We start from the raw sequence: 27,080 nt of genomic DNA on the forward strand, positions 1-27,080 counted from the left end.
CCCACTTGATATGAAATGTTAGACCGCCCTGTCTAGCTAGAGAATTCCCTCCCGCCATGAAGCCTTAATAGCCTCAGAGAAATGCCCTAGCTGTAATCAAACAGTACTCATAATCTTGTTACCGTTTCCAATCGCACCTACCTTTTCCCTGAAGTGCTTGTCTTCTGCTGCAGCCGACAACAAGGATGCCACAGCCTCATGGGTCTCCCTTTTGTTTTCAGTCAGGAGGAGGAGAGCCAAGGATTTCAGTACTTCTTGCTGAGGTGGGAGGCTGAAGGAGGTTAACGTGGCTTTATTCTGCAAGAACTTTTCATCTCTTAAGGACTGTAGAGTCTGCACCATTAAGGCTGAAATGTAACAAGAATGTCCCTCTAAGATAGGGCATGCTTATGTTCACCACACAAAGACAGCAATATAACATAGAAACGTAAGATCATGCCACAGGCCCACCTGGTCTCATAGTCATAGCCAACCAGGTGGTTATTGAACGGCTGCAAGCAGGACCCGAGTGCAACCTCTTGTGATTCCCAGCAACAGGTGTCCAAGCTTTCGCATGTGTTTAAGCTACTCCATATGGTAACGGCAAAGTCTAGAATCAGTTTGTGAATTGCATTCATTGGAAGGTAGTGTCCACATCACTACCAACTGCCACCAGGAAGTTTGGCATCTTCATCCACGTGGTGATGAGGAGGCACTCTAGGTGGCACTGCTACCACCTGGAGTGGCCAACATGTTGGGTCTTTAAAGCCCATAGCCGGAAATTCAGTGGTAAAAGGGACTGACGGCAGAAGAGAATCAATACAGAGCATAAATATACGTTGCCAAATTTGTTTGTGATTGTTAATTCTATTGCATGTAAATTTTTTAAAAATCCTCAAACCTTTTCTTAAAAAAATCAAGTGTCCAGTGCTTGTCCTTTAGCCCAGTTCTTTTGCAACTCATTGGACAGAGCACTGGAAAGCTTGCTGCTTTTTACTGTGCTGCTGGTTAGAATTCTGCTTTCATTCATCTCCAAAAGTGCTCTTTTTTTAAAAAACAAAACAAAACTGAACACAGAAAATTTTAAGGAATATCTGAGGAATTGGATCAACCGTTGGCTTTTCCAGCAGCTTCCATAAGTCAAAATTAGTTTAACAGTCATCTTACTTTCTTCAACCATCCAGGTTATTTTGCTGGCATCTTTGATATGGGACACCTTGTGGCAAACTGCAGAGTTTACACAGGAAGCTTGCCTAACTATCGGTTCATCTAACTCAGTGTTGTAATTTATACTGCTTGGCTGAGTTTTGCAGTGCACTCTTTCACTGACCTATCTTGAAATGCTGAGATCGACCCTGGGACGTTACGTGTTCTGCCACGGAGCTATCACCCTTCAACTAAATCAGACTTTACATTACATCATTCGTAGTAGCTTCAAGACTCTCGGCTAATAGAAGTTATGTGTTTGTGTGTGAATGTGTATGGTTTTATGCAAATTAACACGTAGCAGATCCTGCTATTCAGGGAGAGCCCATGATTTGATCTTCAGATTTCCCCTAACCGTAGGATCAAAAGGTGTCGTTTTTGCCTTAGTTCGAAGCACATCATTCATGTGTGCATTGTGAATCTTAACTTAAAACATACTCTTCTTTGGAGAAGCAAATGCAATTATTTCATGCTGTGCTTAAAAAAGAGAGAGAGATATGGGTAACTTCCCTACGAAACCATATGATCATCATCCTTACCTTCTCTTGCAAGCTGATGCAAATAATTTGCCAGATCGTGGACATTTTTGTTGGCAAAATAGTTGTAATACTGGAAAACTGTTATGATTTCCAAGGGCAGACTAGAGGAGAGGACAGGCTCCGCTCGGTCCAAGATATGTGATACCAAGGTTTTGAACACTGTGCATGACAAGATTAAAAAAAAAAAAGCAGATTAAAATTCTAGGAGGCACTGTGCTTATTTAATAAGTTTGCAAGTCATGGTACTGTGAATGTGGATGTTTATATTGCTTTACACTCCTTCCCTAGTGCAACAGAGCCTACTTTCATCTTACCACTGGCACCCATGATAGGGCTGCCACACGTCCAGAATTTCCCAGACACGGCCAGGATTCGGCCATCAGAAACAGTGTCCGGGCAGGAGTCACTGAAATGTCTGGGGAAATCTGTATGGCAACACAAGTTGGGAGTTTAGATTTTGGCGAATTTACTTAACTAAAAAACAAAACAAAAGCTTAACTACTTTTGTGTCTGGATTTTCACTTTTTGAAATATGGCAACCCTAACCTATGACCAGCAGAAACACCATTGGTGGTACATCTAAGCCCAAGAGTGCTTTATGCGCGCCTCTTCTGTGGACATGCCCCCATCTCAGAGCTGCTCTCTACCAGCAGAGAGCCACCCCTGCCTCATCCTTATCACCTGCACCCAGTGGATCAGGGTTTAGGATTGCTCTCTAAGTCACAGGAAAGCATGAGGACTAAGGAACTGAGGCAAATACTTTACATAAAAGTTGGGTTTTTAGGAGGGATTTGAAGCAAATAGAAAGATGGTAGCACACATAGGGGTAGGTAGAGGGCGGAAGGAGCAGGATTTGGAAAGGAAACCAACAGCACCACTTTGACCCTTAATTTGATCAACCTGTAGTAGTAGTAGTAGTAGTAGTAGTAGTAGTAGTTCATATTAAGTACCACATTCAACAGCTCAGTTATTGCTAAATGTGTGGCCTTGCAATGATGTCAGCCTGGTGGTATCCGTCTCTTGGGAGACAATGGAGGACTGTGAAATTAAACCATTGGAGAGTTACAGCACCTTCTGTGGCTGTAGAGACCAATATGGGAGAGACATGTTTTGTTGCAGTTTGCCAATAGGCAATTCGAGAGGATCTAAGGGATTCTGGTAGGCCAAAACTCAGCTGTGAGCCAGTTAATGGGGTTTTGGGGTAATAGGAGCTTGCTACTTTTGTAAAGGGGACGTATATTACTCAGGAATCTGCTGAAAAATGTACACAAAGCATATCTATCCGCAAATAATATAAAACAAAAGAGTAACTGGAAGACTGGAGCAGAGTAGCAATTTTTGCCTGACTGGATACGCTAGTTTATATAAATCAGCAACTAAATCAATATTTGTGCTTCAAAAGCCCTTTCTTTGAGTTAAGTCATTTTGCATTTTGGAAAATATAACAAAATATTTCAGTGTGCAAATGTCAGCAAGCATCTTTGAACTACTTAATGTAGCTGTCAGTAGCCATGATTTCTGCTGCAGAGATTTCTTGCAGACATCATCAACAAGATGGATGCTCGCTGCTGCTACTATAGAAACACACTGCAAAACTGTACCTGTTTCTGCAAGTCCTGGACACTCGTCATTCAGCGTTGTAGCAAACATGGCATCCAGTTGTTTGATCATCTTGTCAGCAGAGATGTGGTAGAACCCAGAAGGATTGGTACATTTACTCCAGAAGGAAAGCAGAGAGACCCTTTTCTGGAGTTCCGGAATTGCTGAATGGAAAGAAGATCACAAAAGAGAGATTGTCACCGCTTTCAGTATAAGGAAGATAAATATTCTAATCACAGCTGAATGTTTGCAAAGCTTAAGAGGCCCAACTGAAGGAACACGGACTGAAAATGCCAATTTCATTTGCAATTATAAGGGGTTGCACTGGCTTTTTGGAGTGAAAAATCCAAAAGGCAAAAACAGATTTGTTCTAATTGAAAAGCATAACCATAATTCAATTGCTAATAACCCTTTGTATACTTTGGACATGGATCCAGGTCAATGTAAGCACCTTTATCCCATTGATTCCATGGTTAACCATGTACATTTCTATTGAAAATCAATGACTGGATTGTATGTGCTTACAACAGCAACTGACTTTAATCTAGGGCTATTGCTTTTCTGCACATCCAGGCACTATGGTAAAGGGTTTGGTTTCTTAAGAATTTCATATCTTATTGTTTTAGAAAAGGAAGACAAAAACTTAAATCTAGCCAACATGGTGGCAGAGAAATGCATTGATAATACACTGAAATTCACAGGAAATGTTTGTGAACATGCATTTCACTTCTGAAACTAATAATTTCTTTCAGTTTTCAACATTTTTGTTTCCTAATTTATGACTAAAGCCTTTGATGCATGTAATAGGGGAAACAGAAACTGCTAATCTGTTTTATAGTCCTTAGAAATATGCCTGTTCAATTTCAATGATCTGGTGGACATTGTGAACGCACTTTAAAAACAACAAACCCTGAACAAATACTTGTGAATAAATGGATACAGGATTGTATTGCACGCCATGCTTAAGGAATATTTAAATAGGCACCGATCTTTTCAAAATGGAAACTGTCTATGGCAGGTCTTACCTTCGCTTACAGGTCTGATGTTCCCCGTGTTCTCATTGCTGATCTCTGCAAGACTCTCAATCACTAGAACCTGCTGCGACAGCTTATCAAGGAGGTTTCTTGTCACAAAGGGAGTTTTACTGGAGAATACAATTTGCTAGTGAAACAACAAAAGAAGAGCAAAATTTTAGCATGTTATGTATAATAAATTCTCCGGCTAGAACTTACATTAATTCTGCTGGTATGTGTAACGCAGAAGCATATGTATTTTAGCAAGCAAAAATAGTATTTTATTCTACAGATGGGATCTGCAACGAAGTGTTGCAGCGTGAGATTGTCCTGCTCAGGATTCCATCCAGTCATGCCATCTTTCAAGATATTCCACTCCATCATCCCAAGTTTTCAATCCCCTCCCAACAATATATATACGCCGGAATATACGTATATTACACCCAGTCATCTTATACGCCGGAATATTCCGGCGTATAAGATGACTGGGTGTATAAGACGACCCCCAACTTTTCCAGTTAAAATATAGAGTTTGGGATATACTCGCCGTATATAATACGGAAATACGACCTGACGTATAAGACGACCCCCGAAGAATTGAGACACGGTGGAGACTGTCGTGGCATTAAGAAATATGGTTTATTTCTATTTCTATTTACACCTTCAGTCTGCATGGAGGGAGTCTAGATCTCATAGCATGGTCATTTCAAGAGAAACCCCACAGCAGTGCAGCTGGGAAGTCCAAGGCATTTTCCCCAGCCAACCTGCAGCCAGCCTGCTCAAGATGGATCCCAGTCTTTCTTCTTCTTCCCAGCAACCCTTGCTCAAGACTCTTTTCCTGTCACCTCACACCCAGTTACCCTGGCAACCTTACAACACCCCCGGTCTCTGCTCACACCTCAAGACAAGGGGAGGGGGCGACAGTTGTCTTGCATTGCCAATGGCCCTGTATTGTTTCTGAATGGCTCTAGCTTGCCCAGGTCGCTTTTGCAAGGCCTAGCCCAGGAATTCCTCTGCAGCTTGTATTTCTCCCTTCACATCCCAAATAATCAAAATCCTAACTTTTAAAAAAATTTCTAGGGTTTAGGGGGTGTCCCCCCAAAAAACACCCCACTATAGGTACCTGAATAAGCTGTGTGCAGTACTGTAAGTGCTTGACTATGGTGATGTCAAGGCTTTCGTTCCCCGTGGTCAACGGAAGAGGGCTCCCAGCGACACTGGTACCAACTCCTGTGTCTTCTGTCAATGCTTCGCTGAGATGCCCCCTGGCTTCTGGGTGTTCTGACCTGTAACTGTTCATGCTGGGAGGTAAGTGAGTGGTTTGGATTTATTTTTTATGCAGGCTCAACATGACTAACACCACGCAAAAGAGGGATTGTTGAAAGCACCGACCTGTAACCAGAAAGCCCTTGCGAGGCCAAAAGGCTTTTAATGAATGCATCATACTTCAAAACTGGCAGTGGCACAAGGTGGCCGGTGCCAAGTAAGTGTCCACATTTAAAGGATATATGGCTTCCACAGTGGCCTACTTGTTTCTCTCGAACAATGCCCCTTTTGTAAAGAGCTCTCGCTGTGAAGTCTTTGAAATTGGCCTTCATTAGAACTGGCTTTCTTTAAAAAAAATTAAAAATGCACCAGTCACCCTGATCTGTTGACGACATGGTTTGCCAAACTGTTTTGCAGATTTCACCGGATTATAGATTAGTGGTTTTGAAAAGTTATACAATTAAGACTTAATCTGTCAGCGCTTTACTAGCACATGATTGATTGCCAGCCAGGAAATTAATAAACAACAACCCACAAGTTGTTGAAGCAGAAGACATGATGATTTCATCAGGTGCTTCAGGCACAGAACTCACGTTTACCCTTTTTATTTATTTACAGAATAATGCAAATCTCAATGTTAAAATGATTGTTTCACTCTTTAAACAATTGTTCCAGTATGGGGCACAGGTAGGCTTGTGGTGACATGGCAAAATGGTGCTTATTTTTTTGCATTTGATGATGTTTTGATGATTTTAAAAAGAATCATTGAATCTTTGTTGTTGTTGTTGTTTAGTCGTTTAGTCGTGTCCGACTCTTCGTGACCCCATGGACCAGAGCATGCCAGGCACTCCTGTCTTGCACTGCCTCCCGCAGTTTGGTCAAACTCATGTTCGTAGCTTCGAGAACACTGTCCAACCATCTTGTCCTCTGACGTCCCCTTCTCCTAGTGCCCTCAATCTTTCCCAACATCGAATCTTAGTTTCATAAAATTGTAGAGCTGGAAGGAACCACAAGGGTCATCTAGTCCAACCCCCTGCAATGCAGGAATCCTCTTGCCCAACACGGGGCTCAAACCCATAACCCTAAGATTAAGAGTCTCATGTTCTACCAGCTGTTGTTTTAAGCTGGAGTTGGGGACATTTCAGCCAAACGGTAAATAAAATGTGGGCAACATTGTAAAGCAGTTCCTCTAAATTATAATTGCTCTGTAGGGAAATCACTTATCTATAAACCCCAATATTTAGTTTAATCTTCCTTTAACAATGTGTGTGTACCAGGACTGAAAGGACAAGTGCGAGAGTTTGGGCTTAAGTCAGAAAAGTACAAGATATTGGCTTCCGTACCTGTTTTTCTCAACTTCAGTATCTGAGAATACACAGTCAGTGCCTCGACCACCATTGCAAAGCTCGTCACTACCACCATCATCTTCAAAGTCAGAGGTGTTGAGGAAATCAAAACTTTCCAGTGCACTCTCAACGGTTAGGCTTAAACTGGATGACCTGCTGTGACTGATTGCTGGTCTGCACTACAACAGGAAAAGCAAAATGAATATGTGAGGATGAGGGAGCTGATTAATCCATACAACTCTCACTCCCCCAACCCCAACAAAAAGGCATAGAAACATATATATATATATAACAACAAAGAAGAAATTCTCTGCATCTTCCTGAAACTACCAGATTCAACAATACAATTTTTCACAATACGTGACGTAAATCTTCTCCTTGTAGATTCTTATGCTGTCTGGAAGTTGTCTGCCAACCAATGAAATGACTTTTAGTTGACACTTGTTTTTAATTATAACACCTTTTATAATATGTCAATATAAAAGATACAAATTTAGTATATTTGTGGGGTACTTTCTACCACTGGTGTAGTCTACTTGTGTGAGCTGGGTGCTCATTGATTTTAGTCACATAAACGTCTGGTATTCACTTTTGATTTATTTATTTATGAATAAAGCTACAGTGGTACCTCAGTTTTTGATCGTCTCCATTGACGAACGTTTCAGAAGTCGAACGCCGAAAACCTGGAAGAAAATGCTTCCGATTTCAAACGCGCCTCGGAAGTCGAACGGCTTCCACTGAGGTACCACTGTATTTTTCTCAATATTCTCTGTAAATTTGCAGGCTGCCCTTTGCGCCTCAGTTTTCAAACATTTCGGAACGGTCTTCCAGAGTGGATTACGTTCAAAAACTGAGGTTCCATTGCATTTCTATAACGCCATATAGTGTACAAGGCAGTGTACACTATAAAACAGAAAACATCATTTAAAAGGAAAATTTTTACAGATAATCATTCAGGTGACTAACTAATAAAAAATTAAACAGCTGCAAAGGCCTGTCAGAACAACAACAACAACAACAAAAGTATTCAAGAGATACAAGAAAGTTAAAAGCGAGGATGCCTGACAACTTACTTTTAGGATTTCGTCTAGGTGTGTTACTTCTTGGTCCAAATCCTGAAATTCTTTAAATTGTTCTTTATGAGGTTCAAGTGCTAGAATAAGTCCCTGAAATGCTTCTTCTAGGCTTCCGTCAACACAAGATTTATAGCCCTCCGATTCACCACTTATTGACCCCTCACAGTGCAGCTTTTCAGGTGTCACTGGGCATTCTCCTGAAGTGAGTCTTTTAACCAGCTGCTTTGTGATGTTGCCTTCAAAAGTATCCAGTTCCACAGGCTTGAGCTCTGACAACTCATCTGTGTCCTGCAGAAGTGATACCTGGGCACTATTATCTAAGAACAGGTTGCTGCTTCTTGAACCTAGAGACTTTTGGCAAACTTCAGAATCTGTGCACGAAATCTTATTTTCCTCATTCACTAGCACATGCTCTTGTGGTTTTAAGTCTCTGGATTCAGGTGTAGAGTCTACAGATGAGCTTGTACTGATATTGTCCATGGTGTGAGTTTTTGATAACTTCTGCCCATTGTGTTCTGGGGGCGTGACAGTAATTTCAGGGTTAGGGTTATCTATGGCGCAGGAACCCACAAAACTTGATGACTGAGTGCAATCTCCATTGGGAATATCACTGAAGCTGAACGACATTGCCCTTTTATCATTTTCTGCAGTCCCATTTTCAAAGACGTCATCAGGTGAATTTGACTGCAAAGAAGAGCAAAAACAGTTAAAGATGGAAAGCGGAAAAACTTTCCACACAAAATTAACGCTAAGCCACTGGCAGAAAATGGAAAAGTGTTAAAGTCAGTTGACTTATTTGAAGCCTAGATGTAAAAGAAACTTACCTTTTATTATACTGATATTTTAAAATGAAATGATATGAACAGGAAGATACCAGTAGGCCAGAAAAAACCACAACAAACAGAAAAGATCAGAGTTGGTCTAGAATGAGCATAGGAAGGTTCTAAACCAATCCTGAACTGATATTCTGTGAGAGGTACTGCAAACTTACTTAACTTCATGCACAAAACAGAGGAACAAAAAGACTTGTGTTTGCTGACCATATACAAAATATGTATATGGAACAGAGTGCACATTACTGTAATGCCATATAGCATGACTTTGTTGGTATTACTATGTGTTGACAGATAATAGGCTAAAGTGTTAGAGAATATATATCTCTTCTTGCTCAGCATTTTTCACACTAAACTGAGGCATACTCAGGGCCGTCTTAAGCATGTCGGGCGCCCCAGCGCTGTGGTGCGGAGATCGCTCCGGCGCCCCTGCCCCGCCCTGTTTCTTGCTGCGGCTGGTGGGCAGGCACAGCACGCAGCCCCCCCCCGGCAGCCCGGCGCCCTGGTGCCCCGCGCCACCAAGCTTCCCCTAGAGCCGGCCCTGGGCATACTTTTAAAGTTTGAGGCTGTTTCTCTTTGGTATTTTGTTTCAAAGAGAAACAGCCTCAAACACCAATGGGGCATAAATATGAACAATTTATTTCTAGTCTGCATCCAATTTATTTTATTTTCATCCTGCCTTTCATGAAAATTGGTCCCCATTTAAATTTTCTTTCTCTCCTGCCTAAAGAATATTGCCGGAATATTGTTTACAGGATATGAGCCCCTTCAATGTACATGTATATATGTCTTCTTCCGATGTTCATGTGTTTCCTCTTGACCTCTTGTCTAAAAAGAGGTTACAAAACTAAGGTCAACCATGAACACCAGTTAATTCCAAGCGTGAGTGTACAATAATTTCTTCAACACATGGTCAGCAAACTAGACAGATCTCACGGAGAGTATCAGAATCTGGGCAAGCATGAAAATAAGAGTAACTGCTGGAGCAATGCAGGGAGATAACTTATAAAGAGAGCTCCCACCATTCAGACTCACATAATGTTCTAGCCCTGCTCTAGGTCTCAGCCTGAGAGACAGCAGGTCACTAAAGGAACGACTGCGGCGCAGCTTGTCAAAGAAAGCATCCTGCAGAGGATCTAAAATGGAAAGCTGGAGCCTGTCTTGTGGAGGATGCAGCCATTTCTTCAACCATTAAGCAAAAAGGAAGCAATTAGTTCAACTAAATCACTTTTATACGAGACTGTATGTTATAGAAATCTTTGGCTAAAGCAACTTTTGGGAATTAGAACATGTCAAAGGCCTCTATAGGGAGCTGCAACAACAATAAATGATTCATTCATACATTCATATATTCATATATATATATAGAGAGAGAGAGAGAGAGAGAGTGAGAGAGAGTTCTGAGTTTGTGGGTGCCAGATGCCTCTAATCCCTGCATTCAACAAGTGTTAAAATCTGATCAAGCCTTCTGATCTCTGGATCCAATAAGTGTTAAAAACTAATCAAGCCAGGCTAGCTTCCTGAACCCCTGGATCCAGTACTTGTTAAAATGTAAGCCAAGCTGGCTCACTGATGAGGTCATTGCTTGGGTGATAATCTATTTGGAAAACAAAGGAAAGGGCAAATGAATGAGGCCTCTCCCTCAACTTGCAGATAGTGGGAAGAACAAAATCCAGAGTTTAGAGTTGAGTTTGGCTGTGATATGACCTAGAAGCAAAGCAACAAGCAGAGTGTGTGTGTGTGTGAGAGAGAGAGAGAGAGAGAGCCATGCTGGACCTCTGCTTGAATCCAAGGCTGTGACTGTAGGGGGAACAAGACCCCTTTGGGTTGTTGATGCTGTGAAGCCCTCCATTGCAGGCTCAGGTTGTATATATGTAAGCAAATAAACCATTTATCATAAAGACACCACAGTCTCCGCAGTGCCTCACTTCCAAAAGGAAACACAAACCCTGTGTAAGCACGTCTGGAAATCCTGGAATCTTGCACTGCTTGGGGACTGGGGTGGTGTGCAACTAATATATATGTTTAAAGTATTCTTGAAGTTTAAATGATAACATGTATGTTTGTACTGCTACTGCCTTCAGCCCCCCCCTCCTTAAAGCATTTTTATGGCCATCCAATAAAAGGGACTTCTCGGTAGTGGCGCCCACACTGTGGAACGCCCTCCCATTAGATGTCAAAGAAATAAACAACTACCTGATGTTTAGAAGACATCTGAAGGCAGCCCTGTTTAAGGAAATTTTTAATGACTGGTGTTTTAATGTATTTTCATCTTTTCGCCCAGAGTGGCTGGGGAAACCCAGCCAGATGGGCGTAAAATAAATAAATATCTCTGCAACGAAGCTTTTTATGTGCAACAGTTTATCAATAAAGCAGTAGACTTCTTACAAATAAGGAATACACATATTAAGGTAAATGTTAAAAATATTACTGCAACTCAGGTAATAACAAGGGATCTATTAACAGCCGCTATCATAGTTAAAGGGGACAGGTATTCTAAAATAAATTTAAATAAATTTATTTTGCTTTAAAATAAAGCAAATAAATTTGTTTTGCTTTAAAATAATAAATAAATAAATTTGTTTTGCTTTTAAAAAAGCTTAGAAGAGCATTGAGGAGCATCAGCATTGAACTTATGTAATCACAAAGTGGTGTGAAACTATGCATTGACTATAACTGTTATTTAACCACTGAGTCCGTGTTAGAGAGGCGCATTGAACTTACAAAGAATGAGTGATCCTTGAAGGTCGGGGTTTCTGGAGTGCCTTGGCTATACATGGACACTCTCCTTTGGAGAGCAGATGCTTTGTTTGTGTTGCCTGCAGATGGGGTCAAGTCCTCAACATCAAATGGGCTGTAAAGAAAGAAGAAAGAAAAAGCCTCCCATTAGACTGAATTACTGTTACAAGCAGTACTTGTTTTCTGTTCATTTTTAGGTCATCAGAGCAGGGACCTCAAGCATCTTCCCAGTGAGTCTCTGTAAACAACACATTCACAAGATAATCCTCTGGTCCTCTGTGTTAATTAATCTGGAATAACTATGACCTACTGGTTTACATTTTACAGTCATGGAAGTACAAAGTGAGATATGAAACCTCATGGTTTTTGTCTCGTATTACTATTCTTAGTTTACAGCAAGTCTTTTCTTCAATCTCCTTATTAGAGAAGGAAAAGACTATGGGCAGGGAGGCAGGAACCCACTTGATCTGAAGCACCATTTGCACAACCACCAAGTCAGCTTCACTTACTGCCAGGTGATCTCCAGGTTCAGCTTTATTGTGCCGAGGTCATTGATGTCCACAGCAACCACTTGAGGCTGAGCAGCAAACAACTCCTTTGTCTCACAGGTAACACTTCCCACCAGGATGTGAGTAGCAAGGCCCTTAACTTCTGTGACCTTCAAAAGCAACACATGTTAATAATTAGAAAAAGAATAACTACCGTATGTATTGCGAATGGCACAGTACAGTGCGAATGGCACAGTAAGTCAACTACAGTGGAATCTTGGTTATCAAGAGTCTTGGAAACCGTACGTTTCGGAACCTGAACGCCGAAAACCTGGAAGTAATTGCTTCAGTTTTCGAACACGCCTTGGAAGTCGAATGGCTTCTGCTGTGTGTTTTTCCATTTTCTCAACGGAAATTGCTGACAACCCCTTGCGCCTCGGTTGTTGAACATTTAAGAAGTTGAACGGTCTTCCAGAATGGATTACGTTCAACAACCGAGGTTCCGCTGTATTCCGCATTTTTCTACAGTGGCCTTGCTACATAATATTGCATATTTTTTGAACCGGAAGATGGAACAATCAGCATTTGACTGTTATGCCCATGAGCAATGATGTGAAAATCTGCCTTTTTAAGGGACATTTGTTTTATCCACGACAAGAGAAGGTAGGCTGGCCTAGTACACTTTTGTCAACATATGCCATTTGTTGTTTTTTTGGTGCACTAAACTGTGGCTTTCTTTTTTACATTTTTAATTTTTTAAAAAAATTTCAATGCAAAATTACGACAAAAATTACAAACATAAAATCCAAAAATAAAACAAACATACAAACTAAAAACCAAGCAGAACAGACAAAAACCAAAAGAAGAAAAGGGAAAAAACCTACAAAGAAAACCATACCGTTATTATAATCTTTACATACATATACAGATATTGACTTCCTGCCTCTATTTTGAGACCTCAAAGTTTCTAATCATTCTGAGTTGTAGTGTCTATTGTGAATTACCTCTATTTTTACATCTTCCAGACCACTTTTCAATTTCTTGAACCCTGCAAAGCTTCATTCGTGACATACCGATATGGTTACTCCAGAACAATGCTTTTTCATATATTCTTTAACACAATCCCATACTTTTGCTAGTTTTTGGTCTGATTTTCCCCTTAAGAATGCTGTGCGTCTTGCCAATAAACTGCAGCTTTCATATTATTACCTAGGATTCAATTTTGCATAAGCATTATATTTGTTGTTGTTGTTGGCTACCTGCCCTTCACCCCAAGGTCCCAGGATGGGTTACTGAATTGATAACAATATTAAAAACATTTTTTTAAAAAAGAGTATGGTTGAGAAGGGTAGTGACACACTGACAACCGAGTTCCTCACCTGACTCAATATATAATATCACTGCAGGATACCTGGAGTCTCTCACAAAAATTAAAGGCATCCAGGATATGGTCTGAGGGCACATGCACCTTGCTGAAGCTAAGCTCAGCAGGTCTGAGTTTGGTCAGTGACTGGGTGGGAGAACCACATGCACATTGCCTTTGATTCCAAGATGAAAAGAAGGTGGGGTTATAAATGTATGAAGATAATACACATAAGTTCAATTACAGTGGTACCTCTACTTACGAATAACTCTACTTACGAATGTTTCTACTTACGAATGGAGCTCCGCCCGCCATCTTGGATGCGGTTTAGATAGGATTTTTTCTACTTACGAATTTTTTCTCCCAATGCATTCCTATGGGATTTGACTTACATTTTTTTTCTACTTACAAATGTGCATTTGGAACGCATTAAATTTGTAAGTACAGGTACCACTGTAATAGCGGAAAGTCTGAATGGCACTGCTTACTACCTGTAGAGCAGCATTATAGTCCTGCTTGGCTGACATGTGGCTAGTTAACTGAAAACCATTATACTTATACGGATACCTTAATGGAGATCAACCCAACGATAAGAGGGAGGAAGACCATTTCTTCTCCATCCCAGCTTTGCTTGCCATTGACTTCTATTTTGCCTTTCAGTTTCCATCTCTGACGGCCATACCTCATGAAAATCTGTGAAAAAAGGGTTGTAGATAATACAAAGGTTTGAAAATATGTATTGTTAGAAGATAAGGATATTTTAATTAAGAAGTAAGATACAGATTGAGGGTTTAAAGGATAAGATATAATAGATGAAGTAAAATGATAATATTGATGTAAATTTAGAATTTATATAAGATTTAGAACTTACTAAATGTGAAATGCAAAGAAGTGCAGCAGGAGGTGGGAGAGGAAGTCAATAGATTAGAATTAAGTTTTATAAGTAAGAATTTTTGTTATGCATATTTCTTTTTTGTATTTTTTGTATTCTGTATTTTTTGTTGTTTTGTATTTTCTTTTTGTGTTTGGTATTTTTGTATGTTTTTGTTGTCTGAAAAAATTCTTAATAAATATTTTTTTTTTTTAAAAAAAAGAAAATCTGTGAAAAAAGGAAAAGTTGTAGTGTGTTCTCACAACCCACATATTTGTACTATCTGTTTCTCTCTCTTACACTCTGTCTCTTTGAACAAACCATAGTGAGAAGGATAAGAGTTTTATCCAACCTTAGCTACAATGCATGCACAGTGACAGAACACCACTATGCATTTTACTGTTCAACCTCTTTTTTTAAAACGACGGCAATATAAACCAGAGAACAAGCCAAATAGATTTGTGCTCTGCAGTTCCAGAACATTAGGAAGAAGAGAAAGCTAAGGAATGCTCGCTTTTGTTTAGGGGTGCTATGGAAGTTTGGAAACCTTGAATGTCAATGGAAACAATGTGTTTTCATGCAGCATCACCAGCGCACCCCATTTGAGCACAGATTCACAAATTGTGGCCTGGCCAGAGACAGTGATTACGTTGTAGGTCCTACTTGTTGATGGACCTACATCTCTGTTCTTGGGGGGGGGGGGGAGAAGAGAAATGAAAGGGAGAGAGAGACTGGCTTGAACTTTTATAATTGATCAGCTCAAGTCAGCCTGTCCTGGCTGGATATGGGAGCCACAAGAGGAAGAAAACCTATGCCAAGAACAAAATATTGAGAGGCATGCTGACACCCTTCCAAAACAAAGCTAAAGAAAGATCTGTTGTTATCTTGCTAGCCATCCATCAGCTCTCTGGGACCAATTTCATAGTCTTTACGTGGGAAAGGCTCAGAGTGCATTCATCCATAAATAGAGAATAGTGGGACCTTTCTTGCTGTGCAGGATATGAGAACAGGAAGAAATGCCATGTGGAAACCTTTGAACGTGATGGAAAATGCCATTTTTACAAAGTCACTCACCTCATACTGGTCTCCAGGGCAAAGTCGAGCAAAACCAGCCAGACCTAGGAGCCAACAACATTTGAGATCTGTTTCAGAAGAAATGCTTATGCCCTCTCTTTCTTACATCAGTGACTCTATACTTGGAACTTGATCACCGACACTCCACAATGCTGCCAAAGCTCTTATGCCATTGAGAGAGCAACTCTGAACTCCACCCTCCTCTCTCGCCAAAGGAGGAGGATCCAAGTTGCTCCATCCAACTCCTTAAACTACTGCTCCTCTGAAAATGGTAGTAGTGATGGATGCCTGGTTTATTGTTTCTGTTACTTGGGTTTATTATGGAATGCATGGGGAGATTGTTGGGGTAGTTGGTAGGTTCATTTATCTGGGAGCCCTGAATGCCTAATTTACTCTCTGTTCCCTGGCAGGATTTGTCTGCTGACTTCTGACCAGGCTCTTTAAGCACAGCTCACCAAGACAGATAAAGAATCAAGTTCATCTTCAAACAGGCAGTGCATGGGCAGCACTCGGCTACTGCAAAAATCATCCATCTCACATTCTCCCTCCCCATACACCAGGCTTTGCTAGATTATATTTCTTGAAATAGGCAGAATTATGAGGACAATCAATGACCTTCCTTTTTATGTAGTAACAGAAGCTGTTACTATTACTACGAATAAAAAAGGTAAAGGACCCCTGACAGTTAAGTTAAGTCCAGCTGCTACTATTACTACGAATAAAAAAGGTAAAGGACCCCTGACAGTTAAGTTAAGTCCAGCTGCTACTATTACTACGAATAAAAAAGGTAAAGGACCCCTGACAGTTAAGTTAAGTCCAGTCGCAGACGACTCTGGGGTTGCGGCGCTCATTTCGCTTTAGAGGCCAAGAAAGCCGACGTTTGTCCGCAGTTTTTCCTTTTCATGTGGCCAGCATGACTAAGCTGCTTCTGGCGCAACAGAACACCGAAACCAGAGCAGCGCACCGAAACGGCGTTTACCTTCCCGCCGGAGCGGTACCTATTTATTTACTTGCACGTTTTTGATGTGCTTTCGAACTACTAGGTTGGCAGGAGCTGGGACTGAGCAATGGGAGCTCACCCTGTCGTGGGGATTCGAACCACTGACCTTCTGATCGACAAGCCCAAGAGGCTCAGTGGTTTAGACCACAGTGCCAACGCGCGAATAGTAATTAATAAATGAAATAGGGCGCATTTTCCTGTTAGCTTTTAAAATCCTCACAATTCTGAACTAGAGAGGGCCACTCCAAATATGCTCCCCACCCCCACATTCCACATACAAAACACAATACGGTATTTGACTATCCAAAAATGTAAGATGAGGGATCAGCTCTCCCTGTTGTGAGGGGTGAAAAACTCTACTAGGTGTGCTCTTTACTGGAGTGAAAGGGTAACCCCACTCAGGAATATCAGAGCACACGTGGGCCTCTTGACTGGGGGCACATATTTGGGATGTTCATTCTACATGGCAGGCAGAGCACAAAGAAAGTTCAGATGAAGGTTAAATGAGTGACAATTCCATTTGCAGCATTCCTGAGTTCTATACCCACCCATCCCCTCTGCCCCACAGAGCCTATGGATTGCTTGTGAACTCTTGCTGTGGGGAATCTTTGATCATATCCCAGGCATATGGTGTTCACCAGAGGAAAGGGACGTACCAACCAATTCACCCACAAGCGACATTATTAACCACAATAATTGATAATCATTATTATCATTAATCATAAGGCACTCAACCTCTTGATCACACTGGCAACATAGACACACTGCTGCGTTCTGCACAGCTCACCTGATTTACTAGCTTTGATTATGGAATTAGGAGGCTTATATTTGTGCAGATGATAGTGGCCTGAATATATATACGGTAGGAACGGCAATGGAAGTGTAGCTGCATGGCATCGCTGGTTTTAGCCCATAGGTGGCAGCAGCCCCTCACAAGCTGTGCTGACTTTTCATGTATTTAAAAGGGGGTTTATTCATTTGGGGGTCTACAAAATAATTATTCCAGAGCAACTTCACTTAAATGACATACTCAGGAACAACCTCGTACTGGCACAGCAGCAGGAAGGAGAAAAGGTGCTCTGTTTTAATCAATGAAAACCTGTCACAGAAATCCCGTGTCAAACTCGGAAATAGGACACATATCTCCTGAGTCCCAGTATCCTTAATTCATGGGAACTGGTTTCCTTTCTGCTGTCACATAGCATTTATTAAAACAACATTATTTGGGGCAAATGTCAGTCTTGCACTAATGGCTGGTCTAACATATCTTGACACGGCTCTGCCCTGTAGCTTCATTCTTATAGCCAAGGGAGATCTTTCCCTCTGCCTGTGAAAATAAAGACATTGTTTCTCCTGCCCTCCTCCCGCACTGCTCCAACTTCCAGAACAATGCAGACCTCTTTCAGGCTCGTATTACCTCCCGCTTTCTAATTTATTTATTATTTATAAATAATTTAAATTTACTAGCACGCTGCCATTGGCTCCATCTCCCTTTTGATGCCTTAGTATAGGACAACTTGATCTCTGCAGCCCATCTCCCCTGTTTAAGCACATGGCCTGCTATGGGGCAAACAGAAGCAGGTGGAAACAAATGAGAAATGGAAAACTCTTAAGGCATTCCCAAACTGCCCCTGCATCAGTTCGCTGTGCTCCCGCACACATTGGAGCCTAATGAAAGTCTAATTTGTGCGGCCAGGGTTTCAGAGCTCGATACTATTACATCCTGTCATATATGGTTAGGGTTTAAGCTCCAGCTTCCAGAAACATAGGCTCCAAAGTGTTTTTTTTAATGGTTTAATCCCAGCACCTACATTCAATACTACTTTCTGGGGAAACCTTTACTGCACAGGTTTATTTGGGTTCACATGCAAAGGAGAACCAGACTTTTGCAACATCAATATGCAGAATGACAAAATCGCAATTGCCCAGTTTGCGAAGGACCATAGCTCAGTGGCAGAGCTCGTGTTTTTAAAAATCCAAAGCTTGATTCTGGGAAATATATTACACTCCCATCATAATCTAGAAAGGTATTTAAAAACACTCTCATTCTTTGTCTCAGAAACCCTGAGAGTGACAGCATTTCTTAGCTGTCCCCCAAGCTTCACCCCAACCATATCACTTTGAAGAAGAATGCATGCTGAAAGTCTTAGAAAAATGTGCTGTAAATACTTGATATTTCACAATGTACAATTCCTGCCTGTTGCGCTGAGTGTCGAGCAGAGTAGAGGGGTTCTGAAGTGTCCATAACCAAAGTGATGGGAGAAGGAAAACAAACCTCTCATCTAAATTGGTTTGTGCTCTCAGTGTTCAGAAACACAAGCACAGAGAGAGGGAGTGCTATTTGTGCAGTGAAAGTAATGAAAAGGCAGCCAATTACCTTTCATCTTAATGCAGAACTCCCCCATTAGATTTTCCAACTCTCCTTCAATAGTACACATGTTCTGTGTGGGAAAAGAGGAGACTAATATCAGTTCAACTATCCAAAATACAGAAGTGCCTTAAAATACACTATATAACTGTTTTGTTTTGTTTTTAAATTATAACTATATGTAGAAAGTTCCAACGCAGTCCTGACTCTTGCTGTAACCTGGAGAAGGTGGAAAGGAACAGGGAATTAAAGAATGAGAACATGCCCCCAGAAACGGCTATTTTCTTCCTCATTGTCCATGGAGTCAGGAGCTTAGCAAGTCTTCCCCAATGTCTAGACTCCAGCGAGCCAGGCTGACATCTTTACAAGTCATGAAATTCTGGAGCAAGCAATCCTTTGACTGCTGGCAGGGCTTAGAAGTCCTTTCAGGACTTCTAGAAAGCCATGGCCAACCGTAGCTCTTCCAGGGCTTTTACACACAGTGAAATGCACACTTGTGCAATTTTCACATGTGACAATTTATAGAGAAGCTCTACATCAATTTCCATATGCAAATGCTTTCCAAGTGGGAATTTTGCAACAATATTTTTTTGTAACAGCCCACAACCCTCCAGTTCTTGGTCTCAGACAAGCACTTAGAAGCTTCTTCTCCCAGGCCTTTTGCACCTGGAAATGAAGTCTAGCTCTGCCTTCAGTACTCCAGTTTCTCTCTCTCCCCCCCCGCCCCACTGCAATTCTCTCTAGCCCGCAAGCCACATCTTCTGCCCCCCCCCCAGTCCAGAACTCCCGCACAAGTGTTTCTAAAGCTCATTCTCTCCCGTGCAGAAATGGGCACTGGAAGACTTGAAGAGAAGCCTCTGGTAGACAATTTCCCAGACAATTTCCCAGTCTGTTAAACCTCTGTTCCCCCAGATACCTTTCAAAAATTCTGGAATTGAAATTATTACACCAGTCAGGATTCCATTGGTGAAAGAATACTTCCTTGCCGATTACTTCCATGGTAAAGGAAGAAATCAGTTCTAGTATCTGTTGGGCAGTTAACAATGAACAAGTGTTGGTCCTCTTGTAACTCTTGAGTTGACAAGATGAGGTCCATAGTATGAACCTCCACTCTGGGCGGTAGGATCCACAAGGTTGCACACACACGAAGCTATTATCAGTGGCAGCCAATTCCATGCTTTGATCCATCCATGTCTTCTCAGCACTATAACAACTCAATCAATGCTCCCACCACAAATTAGTGGTAAATTTAACCCGGGGAAGATTAGGTGCAATGGGCCATCATGTACCTCGGTGTATTCTTTGTAGCTTTTGTTGATTTCTGTCAAACTCTCCCGAGCTGCCCTACTGGCAGGGGACAACCCAAATGCTTGCTTCATTTTGCTGGCACCATCGCGGAGCCGTCTTTGGATACAATAAGCTTCAAACAGTTCATCAACCTGAGTGGAAAAACAATAGACCACTGAGTTTTGTTTTAAGGGAAAGAAAAAGGAAAGTTAACTGAAAGGAAGTTAAATGAAGCAATCCAGACTATTTTTCTATACACACAGATTGGTGTGTAGACAACTTCATTGCTGATGCCACCCCTGACTTCAAATTGAAAAGAATTCCAGTGTGGAAAAGGCACCTTTCTATTTACAATGTCACGATGACAACAATGAATTCATCGGCAGCCTCTCGTATCTCTGTCACTGCCTCATGCTTTTCTGCAACTTGTTCAAACCTTCCCTTCTCTCATTAAGCTTTCTTTAAAAACTTACAAAAGATCCCTGCTTATCAGCTTTAGTCGCTTGGATTAATTCTCAGAATAAGAAAAACACATCAGCAATATGCCACTGTATTGCACTGAAGTACTGTAGCTCCTCCACAGAAAATTCAAGCTGCTACGTTAGTTGGCCCCTTCATGGATCACCGCTTTGTCGTGGCAAAGGGGCTTGAATAACTCCAAGAAGCTATGAGCTATGCCATGCAGGGCCACCCAAGACGGACAGGTCATAGCCGAGAGTTTGGGCTAAATGTGATCCACCTGGAGAAGGAACTGGCAAACCACTCCAGTATTTTGCCAAGAAAACTCCATGGACGTAAAAAAGGAGAAGCTTTGAGAAGGAAGTGAGAGTTTCCAAGGCATGCTCTGGTTCATGGGGTTACAGAGAGTCAAACACGACTAAGATGATTAAACAACAACACATTAGTTGGAGCAAAGCTCATGCATTGTTGTCAAGTAATACTGACAATCCTTGCAATATAATGCGCTTCACATATTGTCCATGCCTAAACTGGCCAGCTGGAGAAAAACCAGAAATTAAAGCCCAACCCTCTTTATTCCTAATGGATAAAATGCGTTGCAGAATAATCCTGTGTGTGTATGGGGTGTTAAGGGAGGTGTGTTAGGGTAGTACATCTGGTGGGGAACACATTGTGCTCCTTCTGGGGTAGTCTCTCCACCTTTGGTCCCCACCCTTCATGCAGCTCTCACCTGTGGCTCCTAGAAGCTATCAGCATGCAACTGTGGCCACACCCCGGGAAATGTCTTTGACTGGCTGGCTAAACCAGGTGAGGGTAACCAATGAGTCGCAAGCCTTTGGCGAGTTAGGGACCCTGCATGTGAATACAGGCTCTGAGAGATCGAGCTGGCAAGACCAGTAGTGGGTCCAACAGTCAAGAAGGTGGTTTCTGCACGTGCTGTACAGAAGTGAGGGGCAGATGGGGCTCATCGACCTGGGAGGGTAGCCCATGTAGGAGAAGGAAAACTCTGATCCTAAATCTCTGCTGCTTTGAGGGGTATCTTCGGGAGAATAAAAGGCAAAGGAGTAAACCCTACACAAATCCAGAGTGGAGTCCCTAAGATGGTTGGATAGTGCCTTGTTCTGGCAACTCCTGCAGCCGAGCTGGTCAAATGTATTGCTCTGCTTTTCTTTGGACCACATCAGTGAGGCCAAGAGAGGGGTCTTGTCATCTGGGCCGCCCAGAACCTCCATACACACTGCCCAGTCTTGAGTCCCAGGGAGGTCACTTCAGTGCTGCTAATGCAGCTGTTTGACTTCACCCCCAGAAGTGCACTCCATTGTCTCTTGAGACAGACAGATGCCAACGGCAACAACTAGTTAGCCAAACCTGCTTCATTAAAAAAATAAGATATAGATGCCTACAACACACATTACAGCTAGTATAATGTTATGCACCAATCCTCAAAGCTCAGTCCTAGTGGAGGCAGTTTAGAAAGGCTGTAAATGGCATAGCACTTGCGGGTCAGGCTACTGTCTCCATCCTAGAAAATGTTTACTTTGCTGTTTACTTCTGTTAACAAGGGTGTGGTATGACATTCGCACTCTCTTTCTCTTTCTGTGTGGAGTTATCACAGACCCATCTGCTGTGCTACAGAGCTAACACATTAGTTACCACATTTCCTGTTTTCCTTGCTTTGTTTCCTGTTCAGAATATAATTTCAAGTCACAGCTCTCACTGGAAGACCAGCATGCACTGGTCCTCAGTCTGCTTAAGTTTCGCTACTTTCCACTAAAAGGTTTCCATAAGTTAGTTGCTTACATTCTGGCCTCATAAAACCTTGCTTCACATGAAGTCCCTTTTATTTGTCACCATGGGCTACAGAACAGTAAGCTAATATGCTGAACAATTTAGTGTGGAATTAGCTCTGTAGCAACTCGCTCTTTGCTAAAACACCGAAATCACTTGGCTCTGAGTGGGAGGGACTCGAACAAAAAGTACTCTGCTGCATGACATTTTGCTGGCAGGGAACATATTATTCTAGGAACTATTTTCTTGATGAATATTTGATCTGCGAGTATGGGAATAATGGCTGTGTTCTAGATGCCCCAGCACAGAAGATTTTAGCTGAAAGCAGGCAAACAATTCCTACTTGCTGCTATGCTCCTTGCTATAAGCAAGGGCTGCCCTTGGGGACACAACTGCAGTGTAATGCTGGAATGACACTGCTAGCACAGGGCCAAAGTAACTACGGTATACCTAAGTATCTTTAGGTTGTGTGAATCGTTGTAAAAATGCAAATAGCCACTGCAGGGGGCCTAATCAGGCTTTGCAATTCAGGGGAGGGGAGGGAGAATTTAATTTATCCAACTATTTGGTCCACAGGATAGCCTGGCATTTACTGACACAGCAATCAACTATAAAGGTAAAAGGTAAAAAATGTAAATGACCCCTGGACTTAAGTCCAGTCAAAGGCGACTATGGGGTTGTGGCGCTCATCTTGCTTTCAGGCCGAGGGAGCCAGCGTTTGTCCACAGATAGCTTCCCGGGTCATGTGGCCAGCATGACTAAACCACTTCTGGTGCAACAGAACACTGTGGCGGAAACCAGAGCGCACGGGAATGCCATTTACCTTCCCGCCGCAGTGGTACCTATTTATCTACTTGCACTGGTGTGCTTTTGAACTGCTAGGTTGGCAAGAGCTGGGACAGAGCAACGGGAGCTCACCCCGTTGGCAGGGATTCAAACCGCTGACCTTCTGATTGGCAAGCCCAAGAGACTCAGTGGTTTAGACCACAGCCCCACCTGCGTCAACTATAGGAACTCTGTGGTCCATGCAAGGTGTCTCTTCACATAGAGATGCAGTGCACCCTCGCCCTCAAGAATCAAAGCAATGCACAGGCACTCTAGGAACACTTTCATTAAAATGGCAAGAATTTACTAGTAGTCACTAATTAGTCACCTAGTCAAAATGGGAAAGGGATAGCTAAATAACATGCACATATTTTAACCTGAAGTGGATATATTTTGTTTAATATTTGCAGGTTCACTTGATGGCAGAGAAAAATGTCCCATCTCCCACTGAAGTCCCCTTGGCAGGTTTTCTGCCTAGCAACTGGGCAGAAAACTGGACTGCCTGTATCAGCCTTTGGAGCATGCACAGAACAGTGCTCCCTGTGTTGTGTTTGCTGGGCCTACCTTCTCTTGCAACATGCCTCAGGGCAGTGCGATGCTGAATTGTTGGATGGTGGCAACAACTGGGGGCAAATTGTGAACTCCCTTGAATCCCCACACCCCATTTGCAGCTGACATAAGCAATACCACCTAACCAAAACCTCCTTGAAGAGGTGCTTTGTGAGGAGATCTCTGTGGAATAAAAGAGAGTGCTAGACTGGCTTTCGATAAATAGGTTAAGAACAAAGTTAAAAGCAAGATGAAAGGACAGCTGATTACCTTACTGATGTGAAACTCCAGCTTTCTCATATATCTTTCAATTGCTTTCATTTGCTGCAAAATAAATTAAAAATAATTAGAATGGGAAGAATGACAGGCAGTTGAGATGAGCTGAACTGATTTGGCCTTTTTGCGGAACTGTCATATTCTCTTGTCAAACCAGTTTGGCATTTGGAAGGAACACTGCCTTTCCTTAAAAGTGAATACTTTTAATTTCATGGCAACCTATTTGTAATTAATAATAGACTCATGTACTTGAAAGTTCATGATTTTCCAAAAGAAAATGTAAAAATGAGTGAGGGTTTAGACCAGGCATCCCCAAACTGCAGCCCTCCAGATGTTTTGGCCTACAACTCCCATGATCCCTAGCTAACAGGACCAGTGGTCGGGCAAGATGGGAATTGTAGTCCAAAACATCTGGAGGGCCGAAGTCTGGGGATGCGTGGTTTAGACAAAGAGGGCCTTTTTCAGCCTTTTATCAGTTTCCTCAAAATATATTAGTACAGTAGAACTATTACGAAATCTGGGTCAAAAACTTGCTGAGAGCAATACTGAGTTCATACCACAATCTTCAAACCACTTTCTCTGAAATAATTATTCTGGATTAAAAGTTTCTGTTGCAAAATGAATGAATAAGGACTGATTATGCCCATCCTTCCACTGTCTCCTTGCATAACTGTAGCGCAATCAGAAAGGTTCCCTTGCACAACTACCGGTAATCTTATGGTCTGCTGCCACATAGACCGGGTTTAACATTTATTTTTGCAGATAAGTTGCAGATAGACATACCTTGTCTAGATCATACAGCACCCCCTGTAATGAATGAAATGAAAGGATTAATAGTTCAGTAGACATCCTCTCAAGTGCGATGCTGAATTGTTGTCTTGGGCCTTAAGTTAATGTAAAAAGGCAAGTTTTCCCTCCCCATGATGAAGCGACTTTTGTAGCTGGCCCTGAAATGTGTGGATAGATCATGAAGACTTCTAAAAGTATTCAACAACTTTTGGGTTTTTTCCATCACCATACGCCTAGCAATGCTGGGTTTTCTGCAGCACTGTTTGTGAGAGAACCACATGTGGCTCCGCACAAAACAGCAACCAGTAAAGAGTGAAACTGACCGAATGGATCTGCCTTGAGTGGTGATGTGGGTGGCAACACGGAACAGTACTAAACAGTGTGAGTCAGGCACTACTTTGTGTCAGGGCCTTATTCAAATGTAGCAGAGCTCCTAAAGTGTAATGCATTTCAGGGGCGAGATCATCTTATCTGTGACAATTGCCACCACATCATAAAATTACGACATCAGGTTCTACCCAGACAGTACATTTTTAACATGTGAACACTTTAACACAAATGCCTCCTAGTCCGAAATCTTTGGTTGTGGAGACCTCGGGGGTGGGGTGGGGGACTGTACCACTTCCATTACGGCTACCTGAAGCTCCTTACTGTTTTGAGTCCTATGACAAAGACATACCAGCCGTGAGTTTCTTTTCATGTCCTTTAGCTGAGCAGTCAACTTATCTAGCTCTGTTTGATGCACTTCCAGATACTCACTGCAAAGATAACAAAAAGCGAAACATCAGTCCTGTTACGTTTCAGTAACGAAGTGCCAATTGCTGATTTCTGTGGAAAGAAAACCTGTTTTTGCTAAGTTTTACTCTTGCCACGAACTGTTCGACCGAGTAAAGTTTGCTTAATTGACAGTGCAATCCTGTCCATTCAGAAGCATGTCCTACTGAATTCAGTCAGAGTTGCTCACGGGTCAATGTGTATAGGATTGCAGCCTTAGAGAGTAGTTGTTATATTCTCTGTCTCTGGTTGGCTCTGTCATTTCCTCTTACCGATGGAGAACTCTGCAAGGCTCTTATGTACCCCATAAGGGAATAAGGTCAGATTTTATTTATAACGTAGTCTACCCCCCTCTTCAATCCACTACACTGGCTGAACAGTGTTTGGATGCAGCTGAGGTTTCCCTCTGTACCAGATTTTCTGGGCTTCGCTGGTGGGTATGTGGGCAATGCCTGAACCACTATGGAAGTCCCTGTTGCATCTACCAAAAATGTGGGCAAGTGAAAGCTAAAGTTGGTGGTATGCTCCCACCACGGTAGGCAGGGAAAGAGTGGAGCTGGTCTGGGCAAGGATATGCACGCAATCTTAAATCAGAAGATGATGGGATGCTTTCATTCTTCTTACCTTTAAAAACATTTTATAGTCAGGGGGCAGCTGGCCAGACATGCATATGGCTTCTGATGCTCATTTTATTATCATTTTAACATTAAACTTATACGCTCCTTTTCTATAACAAAAGTATGCTAAAGTATTACCGGTATGCTTTTGAATCAGCATTGGCAAACTGTTTTTGCTTGGTTTCTCTCTCTTAATAATAAAGAAAATGTGGAAGCAATTGTAAAGCACATGGCGAGCGTGTGCGCAAAGATAACTGTGAACTGTGAGCTTCACAACTAAAGTAATGCGCACAGCTATCTAAAGTCACCCACCCCCTAGCCCCAAGTAAGCCCATTAACTCCAGTGTCTAAAATCACCCAGCTGCGCCACTGTGGCTGAACATCTAAAGATTCTGCAGATCTGCCCTGAGCTGCTAAGAGGAGAAGCAGGAACTCATTGCTTTTGGGGAGCTGATAAACCTATCTTTGACATCAGAAGTTAAAAGTCTTATTCACTCCAGGGGGGCAACAAGTTGTTCTTCCACAGAGCAGTAAAGACAGTTTTAGTGCTGCTCCAGACGTATAAAAGCTCTTACTCCAGTCCATTCTTTAAGGCCCTGTAAACCTCCTCCATCCTTTCAGGCTGAGGCTCTTTAGCAGCGCTGTTACTCTTGTGCCCCAGATTGTGCATCTTCTTCACTTTTGCCTGGGGTTTCTTGAGCGCAGAGGAATTTTCAATAAAGGAGTTACACCTGCAAAATGAACATTAAAGGAGAGCAAGGGGTGGAAGAAAAGGTATAAATCGCGGTTATCTGGTTATCTCAAAGGAGCATCGCCTAAGGAGCTTTCCCTAACTTAATCTTTACTGACTCAAAGAAATCTGCTTACTGTGCTGCCTGCCAGGGGACGAAAAGTTTATGGGTTAATAGGTCTGAGCAAACATGACACTCTATCAGCACCTGATATTCTACTTGCAG

General features: G+C 42.1%; 1 protein-coding gene across 6 annotated transcripts in view; it reads right to left on the bottom strand.

The window, feature by feature from the left end:
* RIPOR2 (RHO family interacting cell polarization regulator 2) overlaps nt 1–27,080 on the bottom strand; it is a 102,851-nt gene that overhangs the window by 5,727 nt on the left and 70,044 nt on the right. For 5 of the 6 annotated variants that reach the window (XM_060277937.2, XM_088676241.1, XM_088676243.1 and 2 more), the window contains 17 exons: nt 26,700–26,855; nt 25,413–25,491; nt 24,728–24,751; nt 23,939–23,992; nt 20,050–20,199; nt 18,770–18,833; nt 15,393–15,436; nt 14,015–14,140; nt 12,106–12,254; nt 11,582–11,711; nt 8,022–8,708; nt 6,946–7,127; nt 5,460–5,637; nt 4,349–4,484; nt 3,326–3,487; nt 1,725–1,883; nt 142–347 (listed from right to left, as the gene is read on the bottom strand). In XM_060277937.2, coding sequence (XP_060133920.2) covers nt 142–347; nt 1,725–1,883; nt 3,326–3,487; nt 4,349–4,484; nt 5,460–5,637; nt 6,946–7,127; nt 8,022–8,708; nt 11,582–11,711; nt 12,106–12,254; nt 14,015–14,140; nt 15,393–15,436; nt 18,770–18,833; nt 20,050–20,199; nt 23,939–23,992; nt 24,728–24,751; nt 25,413–25,491; nt 26,700–26,855 — 2,686 coding nt within the window. The remainder of the gene's footprint in view (nt 1–141; nt 348–1,724; nt 1,884–3,325; nt 3,488–4,348; nt 4,485–5,459; nt 5,638–6,945; nt 7,128–8,021; nt 8,709–11,581; nt 11,712–12,105; nt 12,255–14,014; nt 14,141–15,392; nt 15,437–18,769; nt 18,834–20,049; nt 20,200–23,938; nt 23,993–24,727; nt 24,752–25,412; nt 25,492–26,699; nt 26,856–27,080) is intronic. The other variant, XM_088676240.1, reaches the window with a different exon arrangement.

This window comes from Zootoca vivipara, chromosome 8 (genome assembly GCF_965207765.1).
Source record: "Zootoca vivipara chromosome 8, rZooViv2.hap1.1, whole genome shotgun sequence".
NCBI classification, from domain to species: Eukaryota; Metazoa; Chordata; class Lepidosauria; order Squamata; family Lacertidae; genus Zootoca; species Zootoca vivipara.